The sequence below is a fragment of the Physeter macrocephalus genome, chromosome 11 (genome assembly GCF_002837175.3).
Source record: "Physeter macrocephalus isolate SW-GA chromosome 11, ASM283717v5, whole genome shotgun sequence".
NCBI lineage: Eukaryota > Metazoa > Chordata > Mammalia > Artiodactyla > Physeteridae > Physeter > Physeter macrocephalus.
In genome coordinates, this window is record NC_041224.1 from 5,338,999 (window position 1) to 5,365,175 (window position 26,177).

At 39.3% G+C, this 26,177-nt stretch overlaps 1 protein-coding gene across 9 annotated transcripts in view; it reads right to left on the reverse strand.

The window, feature by feature from the left end:
- The window catches only part of ODAD2 (outer dynein arm docking complex subunit 2), a 277,030-nt gene that overhangs the window by 186,084 nt on the left and 64,769 nt on the right, over positions 1-26,177 (reverse strand). For 7 of the 9 annotated variants that reach the window (XM_055087693.1, XM_055087692.1, XM_055087695.1 and 4 more), the window contains 6 exons: positions 21,813-22,075; positions 16,901-17,058; positions 14,606-14,807; positions 13,871-13,977; positions 13,561-13,697; positions 11,066-11,182 (listed from right to left, as the gene is read on the reverse strand). In XM_055087693.1, coding sequence (XP_054943668.1) covers positions 11,066-11,182; positions 13,561-13,697; positions 13,871-13,977; positions 14,606-14,807; positions 16,901-17,058; positions 21,813-22,036 — 945 coding nt within the window. In that variant the 5' untranslated portion in view covers positions 22,037-22,075. Of the gene's footprint in view, positions 1-11,065; positions 11,183-13,560; positions 13,698-13,870; positions 13,978-14,605; positions 14,808-15,602; positions 15,756-16,900; positions 17,059-21,812; positions 22,076-26,177 lie in introns of those variants that run through there. The other 2 variants (XM_055087697.1, XM_055087698.1) reach the window with 2 other exon arrangements.

Below are 26,177 nucleotides of genomic sequence, written 5' to 3' on the forward strand. Positions count from 1 at the left end.
GGAGAAAAATATTCCATGAAACCAATAATCAAAAAAAGCAGGAATGGCTACATTAAAATCAGACAAAATGGACTTCAAAACAAATAATATTATCAGAGATAGAGAGACATATAATGACCAAGAGCCAATTACACTCAATTCTAACTGTGTGTTCACCAAACAATAGAATTTCAAAAGATGTAAAGCAACAATAGAACTAACTGGAAAAACAGATAAATCCACAATTAGGAGACTTCAAAACCCCCCTCTCAGTAATCAACAGAATGAACAAAACAAAACTTAATAAGAATATAAAATACCTGAGGAAGGCTATCAACCACCCGGACGTAACTGACATTTATAGAACACACCACACACAGCAGCAGAATACACATTCTTCTCAAATGCACAAGGAAAAATTCACCAAAACAGACCATATTTTAAGCCATAAAACAAACATCCACAAATTTAAAAGAACTAAAATCATACACAACATCGTCTCATAATAAAATGGAAGTAAGCTACAAATCCATAAGAAGATATATGGAAAATACTCAGATATATTGATTTGCATGAAAACATACCAAAGTCTATGGGACCCAGTTCATATGCTGCTTATAAAGAAATTTACAGCATAAAACTTTATATTACAAAATAAAGGTCTCAAATCGATGCCTAAGCTTCCAACTTAAGAAATGAAATAAGAAGAGCAAATTAAACCCAAAGAGAGAAGAAAGAAAAATTTAAAGAGCAGAAACAAAATAAAATAGAAAGCAAACAATAGAGAAAATCAATGAAACAAATAGCTGTGCTTCGAAAAGATCAATAAAATTTATCACTTCTTTCCTGACTAGTCAAGAATAAAAAGAAGATATAAATGACCAATATTATGCATGAAAGAGGGGTTATCACAGCAGAGCCTCCAGACATCAGAAAATAATAGTGGAGTGTTATACTTGATGCCAATATATGAAGTAAGTTAGATAAAATGTGCAAATTCATTGAAAGACACGAACCACCAAAGGTCAGTAAGAGAAAGAAATCTGAATAGTTCTATATCTACTAAAGAAATAAAATTCTCAACATAAAACCTTTCAACAAAGAAACCTTCAGGTAGAGATGGATTCCTTGGTAAATTCTACCGAACATTTAACAAAGAAATAAGATTCAATCTACATAAAGAATTCCAGAAAGAAGAAAAGAGTAGTGCATACTTCCCAATTCATTCTGAGGCCACATTACCCAGATACCAAAAACAGACAAAAACATTAAAAGATAACTACTAACCCATATCCTTCATGACTACAGATGCAAAAATCCTCAGCAAAATATTATCAAATTACATCTAGCAATGTCAAATAGGGTAAGACATCATGACCAATCCCAATCCCAGGACTCAATATTAGTTCAATATTCAAAAATGAATGACCATATCAACAGACTAAAGAAGAAAAATCATGTGATCATCTCGAGATACAGTAAAATCACCCCCTCCAAGTGGTAATAGGCTCATCTCCCATGGTTTAAGTTGAGGCCCCATGGGAAGCATGTAATAAAGCACCCTCCCCCTCCTAGCCAGGTGAGTGTCAGCAGAGGCCCAGTGGTAACGAGGCACCCTACACCACCAGGTTCTCAATGGAGTCTAAGTGGGAAACTTGGATTTTTACATGCACCGTGTAGTACCCCAGACCTACACCATGAGACCTACACTTAGAGAAGTCCTGCTAAAACAAAAGATTTAAATAAAATCCAATGTTTCATAACATAATCCAAAAATCTCCAAGACAACACAAAAAGATCACTCATCATACCAAGAACAAGGAATGTCACAACCTGAATGAGAAAGGATGATGAATGGATGCTTATACCAAAGTAAAATGGATGATGAAATAATCTCAAATAGATGTTGGAATAAGATTTTAAAGTAGCCATCATGAGGCCTCCCTGGTGGCACAGTGGTTAAGAATCTGCCTGCCAGTGCAGGGGACACAGGTTCGAGCCCTGGTCCTGGAAGATCGCACTTGCCACAGAGCAACTAAGCCCGTGTGCCACAACTACTGAAGCCCACACACCTAGAGCCCATGCTCTGCAACAAGAGAAGCCACCGCAATGAGAAGCCTGTGCACCACAACACAGAGCAGCCCCCGCTTGCCACAACTAGAGAAAGCCCGCGCACAGCACCAAAGACCCAACACAGCCAAAAATAAATAAATAAAATAAATAAATTTATTAAAAAAAAATAAAGTAGCCATCATAAAAATGCTTCGATAATCAATTATGAAGACTTGAAACAAATGAAAAATCAGAAAGTCTCAGCAAATAAATAGAAGATATACAGAAGAACCAAATAGAAATTCTGAAAATGAAATTCACAAACCAAAATAACTCACTGGATAGCTCAGCAACAGGATGGAGAAGACATAGGAGAGAAACCATGAACCTGAAGACAACAGAAATTACCCAATCTGAACAACAAAGAGGAAATATATTGAAAACAAAAATTTTTTTAATAAATAAACAGGGCCTCCAGATCTGTGGGACCATAGCAAAAAATCCAACAGTCATGTAATCAGAGCACCAGAAGGAGAGGAGAAAGAAGGTCGGACTGAAAATGCATTCTAAGAATGTCTGAAATTTTCCCAAACTTGGAAAAAGACATAAATCTAAGATTCAAGAAGTTGAGCAAACCCTAAACAGAATAAACCCAAAGAAATTCCTGCCAAGACACATAATAATCAAACTCCATAAAACCAAAGTCAAAGAAAATTCTTAACAGCAATGAGAGAGAAACAATATTTTACCTACAAAGGAAAAACAATTAAAATAACAGCAGATTTCTCATGAGAAACCATGGAGTCCAGAAAGACTGCAACAACATTTTTCAAGGGCTGAAAATAAAGAACTGTCAGCCCAGAATACCATATCCAGTGGAAATATTCTTCAGGAATAAAGGGGAATTCAAGATGTTCTCAGATAAAGGAAAACTAAGAGAATTTGTCACCAACAGACCTACCTCAAAGAATAAGAAGTTCTTAAACAGAAAGGATATGATAAAAGAAGGAAACTGGCAACACCAGAAAGGAAGAAAAGAACAACAGAAAGAATAAAAGCATGGGTACATACAAAAGACTTTCATTCTCCTCTTGAGTTTTCTAAATGATGCTTGATGGTTGAAGCACAAATTATAACATTGTCTCATACAGTTATCAATGTGAAGGAAATAAAGGCAAATATAAATGAGAGAGGGTAAAGGGACTTAAAGGGAGATATGGTTTCTATACTTCACTCGTGGTAAAATGTCACACCAGTAGATTATGATAAATTATGTATAATACAATATCTACAACAACCACCAAAAACTCTACACAAAGAGATACACTCAAAACACTATGGAAAAATCAAAATGGAATTCAAAAAAAAATGTTCAAGTAATCCAAAGAAAACCATGGAAAAAAAAAGTGAAAGAAAACAGAAAACAAAAGGAAAAAACAGAAAATGAAACTAAGCTGGCAGAGTTAAGCTCTCACTCAATAATTAAAAGTAAATGACTTGGGCTTCCCTGGTGGCACAGTGGTTGGGAGTCCGCCTGCCGATGCAGGGGACGCGGGTTCGTGCCCCGGTCCGGGAGGATCCCACATGCCGCGGAGCGGCTGGGCCTGTGGGCCATGGCCGCTGAGCCTGCGCGTCCGGAGCACAGGAGAGGCCACAAAGGTGAGAGGCCCGCGTACCGCAAAAAAAAAAAAATAAGTAAATGACTTAAACACACCAATGGATACATCAATATATAGAGTTTCAGAAAATGGATTTTTAAAATGACTCAACTATATGCTGTCTACAGAAACTCACTACAAATATAATGATATAGGTAGCCTGAAAGTCAAAGAAGGGAAAAAGATACACCATGCAAACGTTAGTTTAAGAAAAAGGTAGGAGTGGCTATATGAATAGCAGATTAAGTAGCCTTCAGAAAAAAGAAAATCACCAAAGACAGAGAAGGACATTTCATAATGATAAAATGGTCAATCAAGAAGACATCATCTGGGCTTCCCTGGTGGCGCAGTGGTCGAGAGTCCGCCTGCCGATGCAGGGGACACGGGTTCGTGCCCCGGTCCGGGAGGATCCCACATGCCGCGGAGCGGCTGGGCCCGTGAGCCATGGCCGCTGAGCCTGCGCGTCCGGAGCCTGTGCTCCGCAACGGGAGAGGCCCCAACAGTGAGAGGCCCGCGTACCGAAAAAAAAAAAAAAAAAAAAAAAAAGAAGACACAATCCTAAATATGTATGCAGAGCTGCAAACACAAAAACAGATAGAACTAAGAGGAGAAACAGACAAATCTACAATTATTGTTGGAGGATTTCAAATCCTTCTCTCAACACTGATAGAAAATCAGCAAGGATATGAAGAACTCAACCACACCAAAAACCAAATTTATAAAGATTTAAGTTATTTAGAGTGTGTTCTCTGACTACAGTGGAATCAAACTAACAATCAGTCACGTAATAGAAAAATCTAACACTAAACAACAAACTTCTAAATAATCATGGATCAAAGAGGAAGTCTCAAGGAAAAAAATCTTTATTGAGGTATAGTGGATTTAAGGGAATTTTAAAAAATAAAATTGAATGAAAATGAAAACAGTGATAATATAACGCCAAAATGTGTGACAGGTAGGTGAAGTTCTGTAAGGGCAATTTATAGCACTAAACACTTACCTTAGAAATGAATCAAACTCTCAAATCAAGAGTCTAAGCTGCCACCTTAAGAAACTAGCAAAAGAAGAGCAACATAAACTCAAAACAGGCAGAAGGATGTAAAAATAGATGCATCTCTGAACTGTCAGCGCTATGGTGAGAGCAGGAAAGTGGAGACTGCCTTCCATCTTACTGCTGTCCTTCCTGCCCCAGAGAGGTGCTCACTTGTTTCTGAATGTCTTTGTCCAAAAGACAAATTCTCTGTAGATGAATGTAGACTTAAGAGAATTCTTTCTTAATATTATTCACCCCTGAAATCACCAAAATTCCTTTCAATGCAAATATAACTAGATTAAATTAAATGTATGATTAAAAATCTAGAGAAATAAGAGTAAATGAAACTCTAAGTAAAAAGAAAAGAATAAATACCAAAGTGAAGTAGAAAAAAGAAAAATAGAGAAAAATCAATGAAACCAAAAGTTAATTCTTTGAGAGAACTGAGAAAAATGATGGACTTCTAGCCAGCTGGATCAAGAAAAAATAAAACACAATGATTAATATCAGGCATGAAAGAGGTAACAATAGCTACAGATGCTACAGTTGTTAAAAGGTTAATAAAAGAATAAACAAGTTTATACCAATCAGTTCAACAACTTAGATGAAAGGGATGCATTCCTTTAAAGACAACCTAGCAAGCTCCCTCAAGAAGAAACAGATAACCTGCATGGTCCTAGAACTAGTAAGGACATTGAATTTGTAGTTAAAAACCCTCCCACAAAGAACACTCCAGGCACAGATTGCTTCACTGGTGAATTCTACCAAACAGTTAAGACAGAAAGAATAGCAATTCTACACAAACTCTTCCAGAAAATTGAATGGGAGATAAAACTTTCCAACTCATTCTATAAGGCCAGTATTACTCTGATACCCAAACCAGACAAAGATATTGAAGAAAAGAAAACTACACATTGATAATCTTACATAGATGCAAAACGCCTTAATAAAATCTTAGTAAATTAAATTTTTAAAGTATATAAAAAGGATAATACACTCTGAACAAATGAAGTTTGTCCCAGAAATGTAAGGTTGGTTTATCATTTGAAAATCAATATAATTCACCATGTTAAACTAAAAAAGGAAAAAAAGAACATGATTAATGCAATAGGTGCAGAAATATCATTTGATAAAATCCAATATCCAATCCTAATAAAGTTCTCAACAACTTGGAATAGAGGGGAACTTCCTCAACCTTATAAATTTCATCTATGAAAAACCGACAGCTAACAATAATTAGAAACTGAAAGTTTTCCCTTTACCATCAGGAACAAGAAACCACATCTATTCAATTCCGTACTGCAAGTTCCAGCTAGTGCATTAAGGAAAGAAAAAGAAATAAAATCACTGAAATTGTAAAGGAAGAGGTAAAATGATCTTTATTTATAGACAATATGATTATCTACATAGAAGACCCTTAGGAATCTACAAACCAGACAAAACTAATACGTGACTTTAGCAAGGTTTCAGCATATGAAATCAATATACAAAAATCAAGCGTATTTTTATATAGTAGCAACAAATAACCAGAAATTGACATTTTAAAACTATTGTTAACAATAGCTCCCAAACAGGAAATATTTACAGATAAGTTTCACAAGAGATGTGTAAGACATGTGCACCGAAAGTTACAGAGCAATGTGCACCGAAAGTTACAAAGCAATGCTGAGAGAAATTAAATAAGATGGAGAGACATGCTAAGTCATACTAAACAAATGGAGGGATATACTGTGTTCCATGGATTGGAAACCCCAATATTGTTAAGATGTCAGTTCTTAAATTGATCTATAGATTCAACACAAGATCAGTCATAATTCCTTTGGAGTTTTATGAAGAAATTGACAAGCTGACTATAAAATTCGAACGGACATGCAAAAGATATAGAATAGCCAGCAACTCCAAAGAACAACAGCAACATCAGAGGACTGACACTACCTGACCCAAGACTTAATGCAAGTAAGTAGGTAATCAAGACATTGTGGTTCTGGTATAAAAATAGACAAATAGATCAATGGAACAGAAATACACCCAGATAAATGGACAACTGTGCAAAGAAAGGACAATTCTTTTTCGACAAATGATGCTGGAACAACTAGGTATCTACATGCAAAAGAAAAAAATGAACTTTGATCCATACCTCATATCATGTACAAAAAATATATTAAATTGGATCATTGGCCTAAATGTAAAACCTAACATTTAAAATCTTCTATAAAAAAGCACTGGAAAAAATCTTTGTAACACTGGGTTTGGTAAAGCTTTATTAGATACAACACTATAAAAGAATAATAAGTTGGACTTCATCAAAATTGAGGACATTTGCTCTTGAAAGACTCTTTTTTGGAGAATGAAATAACAAGCTACAAACTGGGAGAAAATATTTATTTACAAATCCTGTATCTGAAAGAATATATAAGTCTATATGTATGTATGTATATCTCACAACTCAGTAATAAGAAACCAAACAACCCAATAAAAAATGGGCAAAAGATCTGAATATACACTTTACCACTTAAGGTATATAAATGGCAAATAAGCATATGAAAGGATGCATTCAAGTAATGCAAATTAAAACTCAGTGAGATATCCGTACACACCTATTAGAACATCTAAAATAAAGGACTGACCGTACCACTTATTGACGAGTATGTGGCACAGCTGTCAATCTCATGCACTGCCAGAGTGGATGGAGATGGTTTTAACCCCTTTGGAAAGCAGTTTACCGACTGCTTAAAAAGTTAAACATATAACCACCATATAACCTTGCCATTTCAGTCTGAGGTTTTACCCAGTAGAAATGAAAGCATGTGGTCTGTAAAAATAAACACCCCAAAACAAAACATTAAAAACATAAGAGCTTAAATTTTAAAGATTTGTACAATGTTTTGAAGACAAAGTAAAGGAATATTTGCAGAAAGTGTGGTGGGGTGTATGAGAGAAAAGAAAATCAGCGGATCAGTCTCAGAGGCCCAAGATCCAACTAGAAGTTTCAAAAAGAGAACAAAAAGATCAGAGAGGAAAAAAATGATTAAAGATATAATACAAAAATATTTTTCCAGTTCTGAAGGACATATGTCATCATTAATGAAAAACAAACAAAAACCAGCACCAACCATATCATCATGAAAATTACAGAACATCAGGGAAAAGAGAAAATCCTAAAGCCTCACTATATGGGAAAAGCCAAAACAAACAGGTCACATAGGAAAAATGCCTTTAAAATTCTAAGTAAAAATTATTTTCAAACTGTCATTATAGAAACAACAACTGAGAGAGAAGAATAAAGATATTTTCAAACATGCTAACCCTCAATTTTTTTCCCTCCTATGTGCCTCTTTTACTCAGGAAGCGCTACGAAGATGATGGGGTGGACCAAGAAAAAGAAAACTGATGAGAAGGGCACTTCCTCAACAAGATAAAGGCCATGTATGGAAAGCCCACAGCTAACATCATATTCAGTAGCAAAAGCCTGAAAGCATTTCCCCTAAGGAGTAAGGAGTAAGACAAGGAATCTACTTTCACCACTTCTATTCAACATAGTCCTGAAAGTTCTAGACATGGAATTTGGCAAGAAAGAGAAATTTAAAACATCCAAATTGGAAAGGAAAAAGTAAACGATCTCTGGTCACAGATGACTTGATCTTATATATAGAAAAACCTAAAGATTCAAAAGAAACTGAATTTAAAAAATTCAGCAAAGTTGCAGGATTCAATTTTGAACTTCACATTCAAAAATCAAATCTGATTGTAACACTCAAAAATCAGTTGTATTTCTATACACTAGCAGTGGACAATCAAAAAGGAAACGAAGAAAACAATTCCATTTACAATAGCATCAAAGAGAATAAAATACTTAGGAATAATTTAACCAAGGAGTCAAAAGACTTATACACTGAAAACTATAAAACATTGCTGAAAGAAGTTAAAGAAGACACAAACAAATGGAAAAACTTTCCATGTTCATGGATTAGAAGATAATATTGTTAAGATGACAGTGCTATACAAAGCAATCTACAGATTCAATACAATCCCTATCAAAATCTCAATGGTGTTTTTTGTGGAAATGGTAAAACCAAGCCTAAAATTCATATAGAAAATCAAGGCACCCCAAATAACCAAAACAGTCTTGAAAAAACAAGGACAAAGTTCAAGGACTCACTTTGATTTTAAAACTAGTACAAAGCTGTAGTAATCAAAACAGTATGGGACTGGTATACAGGTAGACATACAGACCGATGGAATAGAATTGAGAACCCAAGAATAAACCTTGAAATCTATGGTCAGTTGATTTTTAACAAGGATGACAAGACCACTCAGTGGGGAAAGAACAGTGTCTTCAACAAACGGTGCTGGGAAAACCGAACATCCATGTGCAAAGGAATGAAAGTTGTCCCTTACACCATATACAAAACCTAACTCAAGATGAATCAAATACCTAAACTTGAGAGGACTAAAACTTAAAAATTCTTAGTGGAAAACTTAAGGGCCAATCTTTATTACCTTGGATTTAGCAATGGTTCCTTAAATATGATACCAAAAGCACAGGTAACAAAAGAAAAAAATACATTAATTAGACTTTATCAAAATTTAAAATGTTTGTATATACCAAAGGACACTATCAAGATGATAGTAACTCATAGAGTAGGGGGAAATATTTGCAAATCTTCTATCTGATAAGGAATTAATATCCCCAATATATAAAGAACTCTAGCTCAACAACAAGACAATTTAATTTTTTTAATGGACAAAGGACTTGAATAGACATTTCTTCAAAGAAGATATACAAATGACCAATAAGCACATGAAAATATGCTCAACGTCGCTAATTATTAGGGAAATGCAAATCAAAACCACAATGCAACACCATGTTCACACTTATTAGGATGTCTATAATAAACACAAACATTCACAGAAAATATCAAGTGTTGGTGAGGATGGGAAGAAACTGGAATCTTCATACATTGCATTGGGAATGTAAAATGGTTCAGCTGCTGTGGAAACAGCTTGGAAGTTCCTCCAAAAGTTAAACGTAGAATTACCCCCATATGACTGAGAAATGCCACCCCGACGTGTACACCCAAAAGAATTGAAAACAGGGACTCAAACAGATATTTGTACACCAATATTCATAATATTTTTCACAATATCCAAAGGTGGAAAAACCCAGTGTCCATCAATAGATGAACAGATAAACAAAATTTGGTATATACATATATGGAATATCATTCAACCATAGAAAGGAATGAAGTTCGGATTCAGGTACATCACAGATGAACCCTGAAAACATTACGGTATGTGAAATATGCCAAAACAAAAGGACAAAATATTGTATGAGTCCACTTATATGAAATACCTAGAATAGGTAAATTCATGGAGACAGAAAGTAGATTAGAGGTTACCAAGAGCTAGGGGAGGAGGAATGAAGAGTTATTGCTCAGTTTCAGATGATGAAAAAGATGTGGAAATAGTAGTAACGGCTGCACAACCTTGTGAATGTACTTCATGCCACTGAATGATACACTTAAAATGGTTAACATGGCAAATTTTATATTTTATGTATATATGTACTTTATGACAATAACAGCAATGCAACAACAATGGAAAACTGGGGTCCAGGAAACAAGTGATCGAACACCAGGAAACAAAAAGAATTCACTAAATGATGACAAAGTGCCAGGATAAGAGTGACAGCAGTCTGACAAGAAAACGGAGCGCTCCGCAAGCTGCAGCCTCAGAAAGACAATGGACCTGATCAGTGAGTTCTGTGGGCTCTGCGGTATTGCCCTCGGCCTGAGGATCAGGCCGGAGCATAAGTGAACCACACTAGTGTTCCTTGCATACCATTTCTCACCTACATCAGCTTCAACCAAAATTTTTTCACAGAATATCATATCGACTGATTTCTTTGTCCAGCACTATTTCACAAACCATGGGAGACACAAAAGCACAGTTCTTATACACACGCAGTTGACACACTTATTAAGACAATCCAACTAGGCAGTGGTCATGGGATTCCCAGAAAGGATAAAAATAATCAAAACATCTAGGCTTCATTAACAGACCTGAGTCCCTTGTTCTTCGTGTAATTAATTCAAAACGGAAAATGAAAAAGTCCTGTTTAGAAAGAACTTTGAAATATTACACCTGTCACCTAAAGAAAACCAGAAATATTCTTAAATTGCTACATTTACAGTATTTATTACTTTATATTGTGGAAAACACTCTAATAATTGAAAGTACTGTCCAAAACAAGGCAGAATTACTCTCCAATTTTTTATGTTATAGAAAGTTGTACCCAAAAAGTATAATGCTATGAGAGTTCAAAAGAGACTGTAAAACTTACCTGTTGAGACATATTTTCGGAAAATATTGCTGATTTTTCTCTTAAAAGCGTGACAAGGTCTTTATAAATTTCTCCTTTTCTCTCATAATTAATTTCCCCCTCATCATCTGTTTTGCCCTTTGAAAGAAAAAGTTTGGTGCTATAATTAATGGATGAGCAATATAAGAACCTGATCAGTACATCACAACCCAAGCACAAGTATTGTTTTCTTCTCTAAAGGATCCATGTGGTAGTCTTTATACACGAAATGTACAGGCACACCCTTCCCTCTTAATGTTACCTATTCATTCATTTGTTCATTCATTCATTCGTTCGTTCATTCATTCATTCGTTCAGCAAGTCTTTACCAAGTGCCCCCTAGATGCACAGGGCACGCTGCTATCCAGCAGAGACCTGAAAGCTCCCTTGCCACTTCTCTCCTGTGAAAATGCATTATGACTTCAAGAGCCTTTGACGAAGTCATAGAAGGCCTCGAGGTTAGAATGTCATGACATAAAAGGCCGTGTTTCTGTTGGTCTCACCCTTCCCCTGCTGTGTGTGGAGCAAGATTGCTATAGGCTCATTTTCTAGGGGTGGGACTTCTATGTGACCATCTGTCCCTCCACGCTCAGCCTCTGTCTCTCCTCTTATCTCTTTCTGTTCCTCATTTCAGTTTGCTTTCCTACTCCTGTTACTCTTCCTTCACCCCGTGTGTGTGTGTGTGTGTGTGTGTGTTTGCACATATATATATAGACACATAAAAACTGTAGTGTTACATGTATAACTGTATATATATGTAAAACATACAGATACATGTAAACTGTAGTGTGTTACACATTTTCTTGTAACGACTGAACAGCTCCAGGTCCTTGTCTTTCATTCTTTAAACCGAAAGGAACACTCAGATGTTTCCATGTCAAATAAAGTTGTACGTGCGTCAATAGCCTTTTAGAGAAACAAAGGCTCCTCGCCCCACTCTGGAAGGCCCAGGAGAAGCATTCCTTTTTTTCTCTAAGCCCTTACTTTCCGGTTAGAGATTTCGCTTTTCTAAAGCATCAAAGCAAACCAAAAGCAAATATAGTTAGGCTGCCTGGCTCCTCTGTGCAGAAATAAGCCCAGGACCACGCTGATGGGACAAGCACGAAAGGCAGGTCGAAGGCAAGCCCCACCGCTGAGAACACGGCGGCACGTCGAGAGCAGCCCAGGCCAAGGCTCCAACGGCGCCTTGCGATAGCTGGCTCCCCATTAAGGATCTGGACCCTCCCTGCAGAATTCTGCTGCGAGCCCCAGTTTTACAGAGAAGACAGCAAGAGCCGGGTTTTCAGAGGAGAAAGCTGAGCTCCTTCTAGCCAAGTTCAGTCAGCAGACCTGAGGCTCAGCGTCAAGGTTTTAATCCAGAGGATCCAGAAGGCCATGTGCCGTCTCTCTCAGCTCGAGGCCCACCGCCCACACTCTGACCCTCGGGCCGGGAGCCTGCAAAGCTGTTTCTCCGCTGCCAGGCCGGCTGAGTCTCGGGCAGCAGGCGGGGAGAGGCCTGCAGGGGAGAGGCCAGCGGGGAGGCCGGCGGTGGGGGGAGGCCGGCGGGGAGGAGGAGGCCAGCGGGGAGGCCGGTGGAGGGAGGCTGGCGTGGGGGAGGCCGGCGGGGGAGAGGCCGGCGGGGAAGCCAGCAGGGAGGCCAGACAAGGCAAAAGGGACATGGTCCCTCCCACGTCCTGTCAGAGCCACCTAGCAACGGCCCCTCACCCGGCAGCGGCAGTTGCTCCCAGTAGCAACACTTGGTTCTAATTTCCTCCGGAAGAACCCGGAGGCCCAGAACCAGGCTCACCACGACCCTCAGAAATCCCACTAACAGCCGCGCCGGGCCCACCCTCCGAGGCCAGGCCAGGCTCCGAGGCCCCGCCCTGCCCCAGCCCCTGCACTACCAGCGCTAACTGGGCGCTGCTCACTCCTCAGGGCTCCGGGGCCGCTTTCATGGAGACACCTGGGCTCCGAGGGGACCAGCACGGCCTGGAGGTGACCATTCTCCAGACGTGTGAACCCCAGTTCCGTGGGGGAGCCCTGCCCACGCAAGCAGGGCCCGCTCCTCAGGGCTCTGAGTCCCAGTCTGCGCGGGCCCTGCCCGGAGCCGCTTAGGCCCCAGACAGCGGAGGCCCCAACCCAGGGGGCACGTCCTCCAGGCTCCCGCATTTGCGTCCCCTCAACTCTGCCAACTGCTCCCGCATTACCTCGGTGCTCCTTTATCGACTTGTCTTTCCTTAAATACTTGTGTCATTAATCAGCAGACTGATTATGTTAAAGAGGCTGTAGTTAGTGGAACGGGTCACTTTGAAGGCCATTTCCTAGAATACTGACCTAAGGACCTGCAAGGGGACACAGAGACAGCAAACACACAGCAAAGGGATCTGCATGAATCCCACAGAACAGACTTCATTTTCTGTGGTTTTGGGATTCAATCCTGGAGACATGCCTGCACTGACGGAGACCAAAGTCAATACGGTTTTTAAAAAATTACTTACACCATTTAAAAACACTCCTTCTTTGCTACAAGTAATGCACAAAGTTTCAGCATCGTGGGGTTTCACCAGCACATAACAAATTTCCCCTTGAATTTGTCTCCAAGGTGGGGCTCGACATCCGTTTGAAAATTCGTAATCTGAAACCAATTATCAATCAATTAAAAGGAGCTCGTTAACCTCAACCTGTAAAATAGGTTGGCTTCAAAAAAATAGGGTTGAAATTTTAAGTTTTCATTTCTTAAATATTTAATGTAGCTACTGAAGCATTTTGAAAATATAATTGTGAAAATATATATAATATAAAATGAACCTGAGGTGTACTCGATAGATTCCAAGGCTGTCTGTTCTCCCTTTCCTGAGAACCGTTTAAGCAGCTCTATATCATTCTTAACAGTCCCTGGATTTAATCGTATTTCTCTGAAATAAATGTTTAGAAATTCATTTTAAATACTTTAAAACAGAATCTACAGAAAACAACATGAAAACATTTCATTATATCAGGGGGAACATCTTTTTTTGTAATTAAAATATCAGTTAAATTATACAACAACCAAATTAGTGAATTTTAACCAGGTTACAGTGTTATAACACTGTCAAAACATCAAAGAATGAGTGATTCGCGTTGAATGCAACGTTAAATATCCTCATTTCAATATTCACTTCATTTCTTAATGATAATTCCAAAGTACTAGAAAAGACTAGACAAATGAACAAGTTTTAAACTTGATAAACTCTACACGATAATTACATTATAATTTTTAAATTTATCTGATAGTTTAAGAGACTTTGAAAATAACAAGACCACTTAATGTCTTCAGAATTAGATGAAACTTCACTACAATGTTTTAGCCATATTAACTGAAAATTGTACTGTTTAGAATTGGAAATCTTCATGCAATAACTAAAATTTTATTCCAAGAAATGTAATGTTAAATCAATAGCAACCACTTCCAAACTTTATTTTTCTTGTGTCTTTTCCCTAAAGCTCTGAAAGTACTTTGTATAACCAATTTTTAGAGGTTACTTTTTGAAAAAAAAGACTCACAAGGAAATATTTTTCAGAGAACGATTGAGTAGGTGCAGATCCAACTGCTTGAGTAGCAGGGCAATCTTCATCTTAATCTCACTTTCAGGATCATCATCTTTGGTAATTTTATCAAGAATAGTTAATACAGATGAGTCTTCATTTATTTCATTTATCATATTATAATCCAAGCCCAGGATTTTTGCTATGGGGTTTCTGTTTGCTGACCAAAAAAGTGAATTAAAAAAAAAATTATCCTCTTGTCTTCTATTGCAAGAACCATAAAGACTATCAAATCCTTTGGTGCCCACTCAAATGTGTTTCTTTCATTAAGCTTTCTCTGATTGACCCAATTTGAATTATTCTCTACTTCTCAGATTTTACTGCACTTGGAAACTTTCTCACACCTCTTGAGATATTTACCTTGTACTGTAATATCATCTCTATATGCTATCACCCTAATAGGACAGAAGCTAAGAGGTCTATTTTTTTTTTAAGTTGACTGTGGGGCATTGTTCAGAATAGGCATTCAATCAATACATTCAGAATTGATTTGAAGATAGAGAAATACTGGTCTCCTTAGAAGAATGATCACTAGAATTGTGTGTGTGTGTGTGTGTGTGTGTGTATACCAGTGAACAGTATTCACAAATGCTTTCTCTCCAAAATAGCATGTTTTTCTCAGTCTACAGATCTACTGCCAATCTTTTCCACTTGTTTGAACTGCTTATATTTTCAATGTCTTTTGACATTAGTTGGGAAAACAAATCTAACCAGTATTTACATACATGCCAAAATCATAGTGAAATTTTTAAATACCAACTTGTGATCAAGGCTGAACGTTGAACCTAGAGATGTTGAAAACAGAATTTAATAAAGGCCAAAAAACTATATGGTTGAAAATGAGGGAGAAAGGGGCAAAACCATGTTTAGAAAGGAGGAATTCAACTCAGATGAAAATATATATGCATTTGGATGGGTTGGGGGATGCCTATGGGACTAATTCAGAAAGGCTGACCTGATGGAAAGGAAGAGAAGCACAGCAATGGCACTCACTTTCCCACAGGAAGCGGGCTATCAGCAGGAAAGTCTTGTGGGGAGTAAGGGAAGGAGGCCTGGGAACGAACCACTTAGTGAGCATCTCCACTCCTCACCTTAACAGCTGTCGTCTCTAAAGATTGTGAAGAAAGATACTAGGTGAATTCTGGGGAAAGACACAAAGCTGACTTCCAAATTGCCAGGTACCACGCAATTTGGACCAAAAACTAAGAGCTGTACCTAGAACTCTTACAGAAAGGGCAAAATGCAGCAAAGGATACATATTTAGCTAGATTGGGTATACAACACTCTATGTATTAAGTTTACATATTAAGTTGAATTTAATGAACAGCCATGCGTCTATTGACTCTTCTTAAATTCACTTTTACTCTCAAGATTTCATCGCTCTCAGAAAAGTAGCTTTGATGTACAGGGAGAGCAGTCAAGATGTAAAAAGAAGCTGCTGTTCTAAGGTTCACATCTTAAAAAAAAAGGACTAACTTTCCACCTCACAGCCACGGACAGTGGCAAAGAATGATGAGAGACAGATGAGGGACCTTATGCCTGGGACCCACTGGTCACGATTCCAAAGAAGCAGAACACATATATGACATAATTACCTACTGTCAGGTATTTCTACTGTAAGCAATACTTAGAGCCCAATTATAGCAGGTGATCAATCACATTCTTTTTTGCATGTTAGATGATTAGACAATAATAAGAACATTATATAACTTTAGTGAAGAGGAAAAATACTTCCCACTGAATGATGTAACTATTCACAGAAAGCTGTGTATTTCCACAATGCAAAGGGCTGAGACAAAAGGAAAGTGAGATTATTATGGGCTGTATGCTAAAGGAAGAGGCTACATTCATTTTAAAGGAAACAAATCACCATCCATCACAGCAGAATGCAAGAGGAGAGGGTGGATTCTGGTGCTGGCCCTGGACACCTGTTTTTTCCCTGGATGTGAACCTTAAAGGCGTCAGGTCTTTCCAGGAGCTAAGAAGGCTCTCTTTAAACCACACACTAAAATTAGAAATCTCGAAGCTTACTAATGGTAAAGCATTAGGCTTTTCATTTAAAGTAGAAATCTGATATGAGCATAACATTTCAGCCAAAATAAATTAATGACATTTTTATGAAGTTGAACATAGTACTTTTTACCTTTTAGGTTAGAGAACTTTTTTCAAGAGACTGTAACAAATGATTCCCTCCCCCGCCCCCAAGATTAAGTTTCTGAAAGTGCAAATCACAGATTGGAGTGTAAATATCACCTTCAATACATGCTTGTGCTTCCTTCAGCTTTGTATTTTTGGCAATATATAACACACGTGACAGCTGTCCAAAGCTCCTAATTTTAATCTGTGGTACAGAGAGAAATAGCAAAGGCTGTCCATTTTTATCAGCTTCTTCTGACTTGACTGTTGTTTCACTAAAAAATGAAAAAAAAATTTTTTTGAAAGCTTAAGGTTGACCTGGATGCCAGTAGAAGTTAAATTTAAGACATTTCAACAAATTATTTCCATGTCTCATGATAAAGCACAGAGAATATAAATACCTCGTTAGAAGCTCATCTATTTCCCCACTTTCATCCACACTCAGGCCCTTAAACCCCCAGACTTATTAGCAACGTGATATACCCAGGAAGAAAATTTTTAAACAATTTCTTGAATACCTATGTGAACTCAATCGCAGTTTTTGGTTTTGTTTTTCTAATAATGCATTGGACATGTTTTTAAAAATCACTGTTTCTACAGAACCTTTCATGTTTTTTGGATTTCTAATGTTATTTAATTTATAAAATTTTTATACCACAGTAATTAGTGGTTAGGAATTTTCTTAGCTACTCTGTTTATGAGCAAAAAAGCTATGAAAAAAGACAAACTAGATCCCCTCAGTGGATTATTTTCCCACTCCAAACCTCCAATTCGGTTTACTTTACTTTAGGATAACAAGTCATTTTTCTAACTAGGCTTTTTCCTGATCAGAAATTATTAGCTCTCCTAGACTGGTGTTTCTGCCCATTCTGTTTTAGGTTGGCATTTCTAAAAGACGAAGATGTTTTTATGGCAGTGATATATCTCTAGATTTCCACCACTTACAACATTACCTCAACTGCCTAGCTTTTCACTGCATACTGATATCTCTGGCAAAACTGTCCACATCTTAAGACCTGATATTTTAAATTGTAACACAGATAAATAGCTGTGCAATGTTGACACTCAAGACAATCTACTACTATTTCATAAAGGAAGGAGCAAAATGTTTTCAGACTTGCCAGGGACGTGCATCATTTACAAAATGTATACTTTCCCAGGAATAAAGCTTTTGGAAGAACGCCCTAAGGATCGAGGAGCTTTCTTAGAGGTCTGCTCTGGGGCTGGACGCTGGTGCTGAGCGGATGAGGAAAGGACGAAGTCACAGGCAGACTGAATGCCCACAGGACCAAGCTCCTGAACTCGAGAAGGTGAAACTCCTGGGGAGACCAGGAGAAAAGCAGGGCATAGGACATTCTCATTGCTCCTGCCAGCGGAAGCCTGCAGCTGAACAGAGAACAGGAGGAACTAAAACGCCAGTGATGGAGAGGATTGTTGAAAAGCAGCCTCCCGTTTCAGGCTCACGGTCTGCCGGCCCTGAGGAAAGAGCTCTTTGGAAGAAAACTGCTGTAGCCACCTTGATAAGGTTAACAAGAATGAAAGAAAGAATAAATGAAATCCACCGACCCGATCAAGAGACTTTTAAACTGGAACTGCAGGAGGGAGCTAAAAATACTCAGCTTATGCTATGGAGAGCAGGAACAAAGGTCTGATTTATTTAACCCCCAATGTCAGGTTCCATGTCCAGAACATAGTAACTACTCCACAAATAAGTCTATAGTTGAGAAACTATTTAGTAATGCTCAGGGATGACAAAGAGTTCAATAACAGAACTTTGGGCCACTGACCTTAATACTGTGACTTTGAAATTTTACCAAAATACGATCATTATTGTCTCATAAAACAATACCATTTTAAGGCTGGAGAGTATGTAATTCAGCCCTAGTGATACTGACCAGAAAACTAAGGACCAAGAAGCTATGAACTGTGTGTGAAATGTGCATCTCTAGGGGAGGGGCCCTTGCTCAGGCGTCCTGTTGTCTCATCCACACAGAGATCGTACCGGCATATCACTTGGTCCCGACTCACGTATATAACTGAGACACAGCAGACTGCGGTTCACAACTGACATACAGTGATATTAAAGCAGACGTGATTCAAAAATCATAGTTCTACCAAAGGAGAGAACAGGTAACAACATTTTCACGAAGCAATTCTGAACGCTCACCCAAGCTACGTTCTAGAGACTCAAGCACCTCGGTTCTGTGCACCCCCCACACATGGTGTCACCACTGAGTGGTGTCACTTGTCCTTAATTTACAGTGACTTGGGCTTCATTCTGAGGTGTTTTGGGAAGATTGTTAATCTCATCCTGTGTGACGAGAACAAAAGCAATTGGAAATGGTGATAAGAGACCTATGATTTCCATTAAAATGAAAGTAGAGATATTTTCCCCTCAAACTCAAACGTGGAGAGGTGATACTACAGGATGAGCAGCTACACATCGGAAATGAGTGAATCAGGCCATGTGGAAAGTCCTGTGCTTATCTAGTCAATTAATAACCATCTGCACAAAAGGAAAGAAGGTGGTGGGTGGAACGTACAACCTCCTCACAGTGTGACTAAAGGATGGGTTTCAACGTCAGATGCGAGGAGCCTAAATCAGAAGAAGGCTGATCACAACTGTGCTGACGGCTACCGAGAGCGCGTTTGGAGACGCACAACATCCGCTGAGACGTGAGGCCACAAGTATAAACACAGCCCCCCAAATATTGCAGAGATCAACAAACATTGTATCAGTATAGATACAATTGACTTGTTTTGGAACAAGAGGGCTGAGAGAATGTATATCCCCACGAAGAATCTGCCTCTATTCTAAAACATGCAAGGATATTACTGTTTGGTAGCAATGCGTCCAGAGACTCTAGGCTTAAATTCCTCATGATGACTTGGCTATCTACATGGACTTACAGACATGAATCCTGACTAGTGGGCTTCCCCCACTTTAAATAAATGAATACATGTGTTCTAAGGTTCAACAGCTAAGCAAAAAGAGTGCATATGAACCAAAGGGCAAAGAATGAGGCAGTGGGGCTGTTTCACAACACACTCTCTTGCCTCTGAGGGCACCCCTGGTTTACCTCACTTCTTATGTTGCCGGACGTAGCAGACACCAAGTGGCTATGGGTTGCGGACAGTTCCTTGGGGCATGGTCAAGACCTGGATATGAAAGCATTTGGTATTCTCCATTATTACCAAAATCTCAGCTGTATCCTTTGCCTTCTTGGGGGCAGTCAGTGCCTACCTGGTTTTCATCAAGACTCACAGGCATGGTTTCCTTCCTATGCAACAAGCGCTGCTATCACACCCCTCTCATCCCTTCCAGCATCAAAGGTATGATCAACACAGGTCAGAAACAAAAATGACGGACAGAAAAGTTGGCCCACGGAAAAGCTGCATGGTAAATTTGACAGAAGGAAGACAATCAAGGGGTAGATGGTTCAAAATATACATGGTGTCAAAATGTCAAAACATCCTGCTTGAGGGAACACTGTATCTAGAGACTGTATGCAGAGATACAAAAATAGAAATAAAGCAAAAAAACTGGACAGGGATAGAGAAATAGTGATACATTATATGTATGTCAGCCCCCCTAACTAGGGCACAGATGTGATCACGTCTGCACTCGGTACACAAAATTAGCACAGAGGCGAGATACAACAACAATCTTGATCTCTTCTGACATTTGCTTTAAATCCATCTTTGCACCAAGTAGTTCACATGTTTTTAATTGATTTTACAGATGAGTTCATCTTTCAAAAATTAGAAAAAACAATGTGCGATGCTACATTGAACTTAGGTGGGAGCAATGAAGCCCTTTGGGAGAAAGTGACCATAAGCACCGTTAAAAATATGATTAAAAAAGAAGATTTCAGAAAATCCAGAGAGAAAATAGATCATGATACCAGAACTAAAGAGCTTTTGAAATATAGTTCAAAAATGGTTTTACAGTTCTAAAAATTAAATTCTGAGTTTAGTCTCACAAATAATCCCAAAAGGAAAAAATGGAAAAGGCATCTATAGGAAATTTTGGCTAGTTAGGGAACTGTTTTTAAAAAGATCAGACTTTAAAAGTTCATAGGCAGGGCTTCCCTGGTGGCGCAGTGGTTGGGAGTCCGCCTGCCGATGCAGGGGACACGGGTTCGTGCCCCGGTCCGGGAAGATCCCACATGCCGCGGAGCGGCTGGGCCCGTGAGCCGTGGCCGCTGAGCCTGCGCGTCCGGGGCCTGTGCGCCACAACGGGAGAGGCCACAACAGTGAGAGGCCCGCGTACCGCAAAAAAAAAAAAAAGTTCATAGGCAAAACCAAAGAGGGACAGTGATAGTGATACAGAAAAGAAGATCAGAATATGCCTGGAGTGACACATAAACTCAGGTCGATCAAAAAAAAAGTATATATGAATTTATATAAATTTATCATTTACAATTGTAATTTATACTTATATATCAGTATTTCATATAAGTATAATACAGTTACATAAACTTATATAATTTACATAAGATATATATTTAGCTATGTTCAAAAGACATAAACCGATAGCCCATTGTTTGAAGTGGAGGTAGGATTTTTTTTTTAATCTCAGATTTGGAAAGTTCTCATTTGAGGACAATGCTAATTGTTAAGAAGTCTCTCCCTTATAGTACGCAAAATGTACCACTCGCCCTCTCCACCCCATAGATTTTACGGATTTAAATATCAGAAGGGATTTTGTCTATATCTGAGATCACAAAATCAATGCCTAGTGGCATCTGGCAGTTCATACAAGTAGAAAGACCAGTCACAAAGCAACAGCAAACGTTGGGAGTGTGGTGACCTGGAGAACACATCCCCTATGGAAAGAAAATTCAAATTTAAAAGTTAGATAGTGTGTTGGCCAAACAAAATATCCTCAGATTTCACCCGAGAGCCTCCGGTTTTCTGAGATTTCTGAGATTCACGGAGGTTAAGCGACTTGCCCCATACCTACAACCAATCAATAAAAAACGTGCAACTGAAGATATTAAACTCTAGAAGCAATTCACTGGCTTACCTGACAACATAACCTGATCCAAAGGCTGAGGGGTCCAAATTGGTTTTCCATTCCAGTGGTTCTACAAAAACATAGTTCGCCTCTTGGGGATGTTTATAGATAGAACTCTCCACAAACACAATAATTTCCTTCAGTATCGCCTCATTGAGAGGGGTAGTTTCCAGGGCCCTAGCCCCGTGCCCCGCAGCCGTCCACTGCGCGGACCTTGTCAGTGCTGCGCCCATGGGATCCCACGATGCTCAGACCCGGGCTCAGCGCGCACACTGCGTCAAGGCAGAGAGAGAGAGACGATAGCATCCACCTTTCCCCCGGAACATTTCTCATTTTCAAGATTTTAAGCTAGCACTTACCCAACCCACATTCTGCTTATTCATCTTAGAGGTGGATTTTTTACATTATTCAGTTGCTCTTCAATTCAATAAAATGGTTAACTTTCCCTGAACCAGCGCTAAGTGAAACTGACGAGGACCTAAGGATTTTCCAATATCTGCCTGGCCTGGAATGAATAACTTCTTTCTCATTTTCCTGGGCCTAAGAGAGAGAATTCAGATAGCTGGGCAGAAATTGGAAACAGGAAAGTCCAAGAACGGAACAAAAAGAATCGGAGGAGGCTGGCATCAGGGCCTTTGGTTTGCAGCTCTGCTGGGGCCAGAGGTGGAGTGAGCGATGCTCTTTTGAGCTGGATCACACATTGTTTAGAATTATGCTATTAAACTGACTTCTGTTATTCTTTGTCATCATCGTACAACTGCATCAGTGCAATGACGGCTGATGAAAATGATCCCGAGAGCTCTGTATGTCCCCCAAGTGCCTTCTGAATTCATAAGAAACAGAATAAAAACATGAAGTGACATAGAACTTTAATTTTTTTCTGAAAATTGGTAAAGCGCATATTGACCCTATTAATCGAAATATTTGAGCAGTTCAAATTCCGTACTCCCTGCCCATATATCCTGCCCAGAATATTTTATTGTAATTCATAACTTTCTTAAGAGCAAATGTGAGAACAAATGAGAATCTCTTTAGCCTGTTTAACTAGATTACCAAAAGAGTCTAGCATTAAAATGTAAAACAGAAATTGAAATAAATTTTACCTTGGCTAAATAGAAATTAGCCTTTAAAAGAAGATATTTGAAAAGATAACATTATCTGTAAACTTAAATAAGAGTCAAGCTAATAAATAAGTTCTGACATTAATACATAATGGACATTTAAGACTTTTTTTCCAGATAATCTACACTTGTTTATTTTCTCATTTGTAATAACACTGATCATTAAAACCTTTCTTCTGGAATATTAGAAGAATGTTTAAAAAAGTTAAATAAAGCATGTAATTAGCATCCCCCTCGACCCATCATTATTACAAAAGCTCAGTACCAATATTCTACAGAAATGATTTGGAGATTTTACTTTCCATCGTGTATTAAATCTTGAAATACAGTAACAGGGACATCTAGATCAGAGGTCCTCAAATGGGCAGTACTGGCTGCTGAGAAGCAGAGGAGAGGCACTGTACAGATGTTTCATTATCAAAATGATAAGAATGGAACATTGTTAGCATTTAGTAATGAGGACCAAGAATGCCAGATGTCCTGCAATGTGCAGGACAGCCCCCCAGAAGGAAGAACTATGCTGCAGTCTCCAGCATCTAGTACGTAAACACTTCAGATAATTAATACCTGAGCCTACAACCTATCACTATTTTACAAATAATCATGAAGGATTTTTTCACAGTTTTAATATGCACTGAATTTTCCAGAATTGAAACTATTATATAAATCAAAGGACAGTTGTATATACTTCATTTTACACAGAACTTTACCAAGAGGCCAGCAGTTTGTAAAATCATGTCATTGACTGAAATGTTAGTCACACAATTTAAGTTTCAGTGACACGTCTGTATTTGGAGCTACTGCTTACACAGTAATTCTATGTAAGGCTGGAGCAACTGATTACTTCATTATATATTCTGAGTATATATATATATGTATATATATATATATATATATATATATATATATATATACCTGAGCATTTACATGCTGATATTTTATTGCAATTATCTTCCTTTATTTTATAGTTACAGCACCATTGAGATTTAAAACTATGATTTTGATTTCAGAAGAGTAAAGTGGGCATTACAAACTGTTATAAAAAGCAAATACTGGACCAGATAAGGTTGAGAACAACATATATATACACATATATATGTACATATATATCTAAAAAAGTGCTAGTGAAATAAAATGTATACCAAAAAAATGTACGAATGTGTTGTGTGCAGTCGTTTTAGTATTTCAGTGTTTTGTTTCTACTGCTAGATTCTGAACACATAAGCAGGTACTGATGTTTATGTGTGACACTCATGAGTTTCCCAGTATTACGAGAATAAGTGCAAATAGATTTATCTTATATGGAAAGGCTCAGGAGGACAGTTCTATTTGTTTTTAATCTTAAGGACAAACTTGTTTTGGTTTATAAAGCTGTATTGTACGCATCATTTCCTTCTGGCACCTTTTAAAAGAAAAATGTGAAATTACATAAGGCTGTGGCAGTCAACACGCCATAGAGTAACTTCCTGGAAGACACTTACAAAGGAGCTATGACAGGCAAAAAGTTCTTTTCATCACGATACATTTTTCTAGGAATGTGTGTAACATATTTGACTCTATTCAAATTGTTTTTCTGAGTCTAATAAACCAGGAGCCGCAGCAATGGACAGGCTTGATTTAAGAAGGCCTAAGAAAATCTTTGGGGGCCTATGAGCATCCAGAAGGCAAGTAAAATATTATTTGAATATTATTCGAAAAATAAAAAGTGGAACAAAATCCCAAAGAAGAGAAGACCATGTATAAAAGATCTTAAAAAAAAAAAAGACTTTGGAGGCCCAACTAACTGAGTTTTTAAAAGAAAAAATAGGTAGTCTTGTATTTTTTTTCTTCTTAAGTATGAGAAATTTCTAATGGCCTCTTAATTTACCAAGAGGACCAAAGCTACAGCATTTATTCCACTAATTCCAGTGATGTTGCAAAATGGTCAGTATAACTCGGGTGAAAATTCAAAAACTAACATTTTTTATCAAGACAGGCTGATGGGACGTTTCCACCCAGTGCCAATCCATGAGTTCGTAGGGCCTGAGAAACATGGTTACAATGAACACATGTGCATACACAGTACATATCTTTGAATTAATTGAAGATTTTAAAGTTTAACAATTACAGGGAAAAAAGTTTTAGCGCATGTGTTTGTTGCCATAAATTGAGACTCACTTTACACTCCTGTTCTCTACTCATCCAATGGATACAACAATTTGTTTTTCTTTTTTAAGGGTCCGTTGCAAGCCTCCAGGATCATTAATAAAATGAAACCCATTTGTGAATAATTTCTGTAACACTTGAGCAAAAGCAAATCCAAATTCTTTATGAGACTACAGGAATAAAAGCGCCCACCCTAAGATCCAGAACCGTGGCTGGTGAAGCGGGTTAGGAGACAGTGCCTACGCTGGCATCCCGAGAACGAGGAAGCTAGGCGGTGAGACGCACATTAAAATCAGTTGCCGAACTGCCCGGAACCGAGCCTTGAATCCAGGCAAACTCAGCCCCGTGTGAAGACACGCGATGACGGCACCAAGCAGCCCCCTGACGTGCGGAACGCGCTGGAGCGGGAGGCTGGCTTCCCGGGCTGAGCGGGGAGGGGAGGCGGGAGGGCGGCAGCGAGCACGGCGCCGGGACGGAGGCAGAGCTGCAAAGGCGGAGGGGGAAGGGACAGGGGACGGGAGACGAGGGTGCGGCCCGGGCGGGCGGGCGCGCGGGGCGCGGCGGCGGAGCGGAGCGGGAGGCCCGGCCCGGGCAGGAGCAGGGTGTCCGCGGGGAGGCAGGGCGGGACGGGAGCGGGAGAGACACGGGGAGGGGGCGCATCTGGGGCCCGAGGGGAGACGGGGAAGCCGGGGAGAGGGCCAGAAAAGGGGCCCGAGCGCGACTCCCGCTTCTCCACCTACCCACGCGGACGGCGGCAAAGACACCCGCGCCCGCGGGCCGCACTCACCCGCAGCGCCCGGCTCCGCGCCCGCACCGCGCCCCACGCTCCGCCCGCGCGCCCGCCGGTTGCTAGGACGCCGGGTAAACAAGGCGCCGGGCCGCGCGCACCGCGTCCCGCCCCCAGCCCGCCCGCGCGCCCCCGCCCGCGCCTCCTTGGAAACACGCTCGGTCCTCCTCCTCCCACTCCCCCTCCTCTCCCTCCTCCTCCCCTCCCCCTCCTCCTCCCCTCCCCCTCTTTTTCTGATAAGGACCTTTTATAGGTTCCTCGCTGGATGGTTCCCCCTCCTCATCCATCTTTGAACAGGGGAGTTCTATTCTGGCGTGCTTT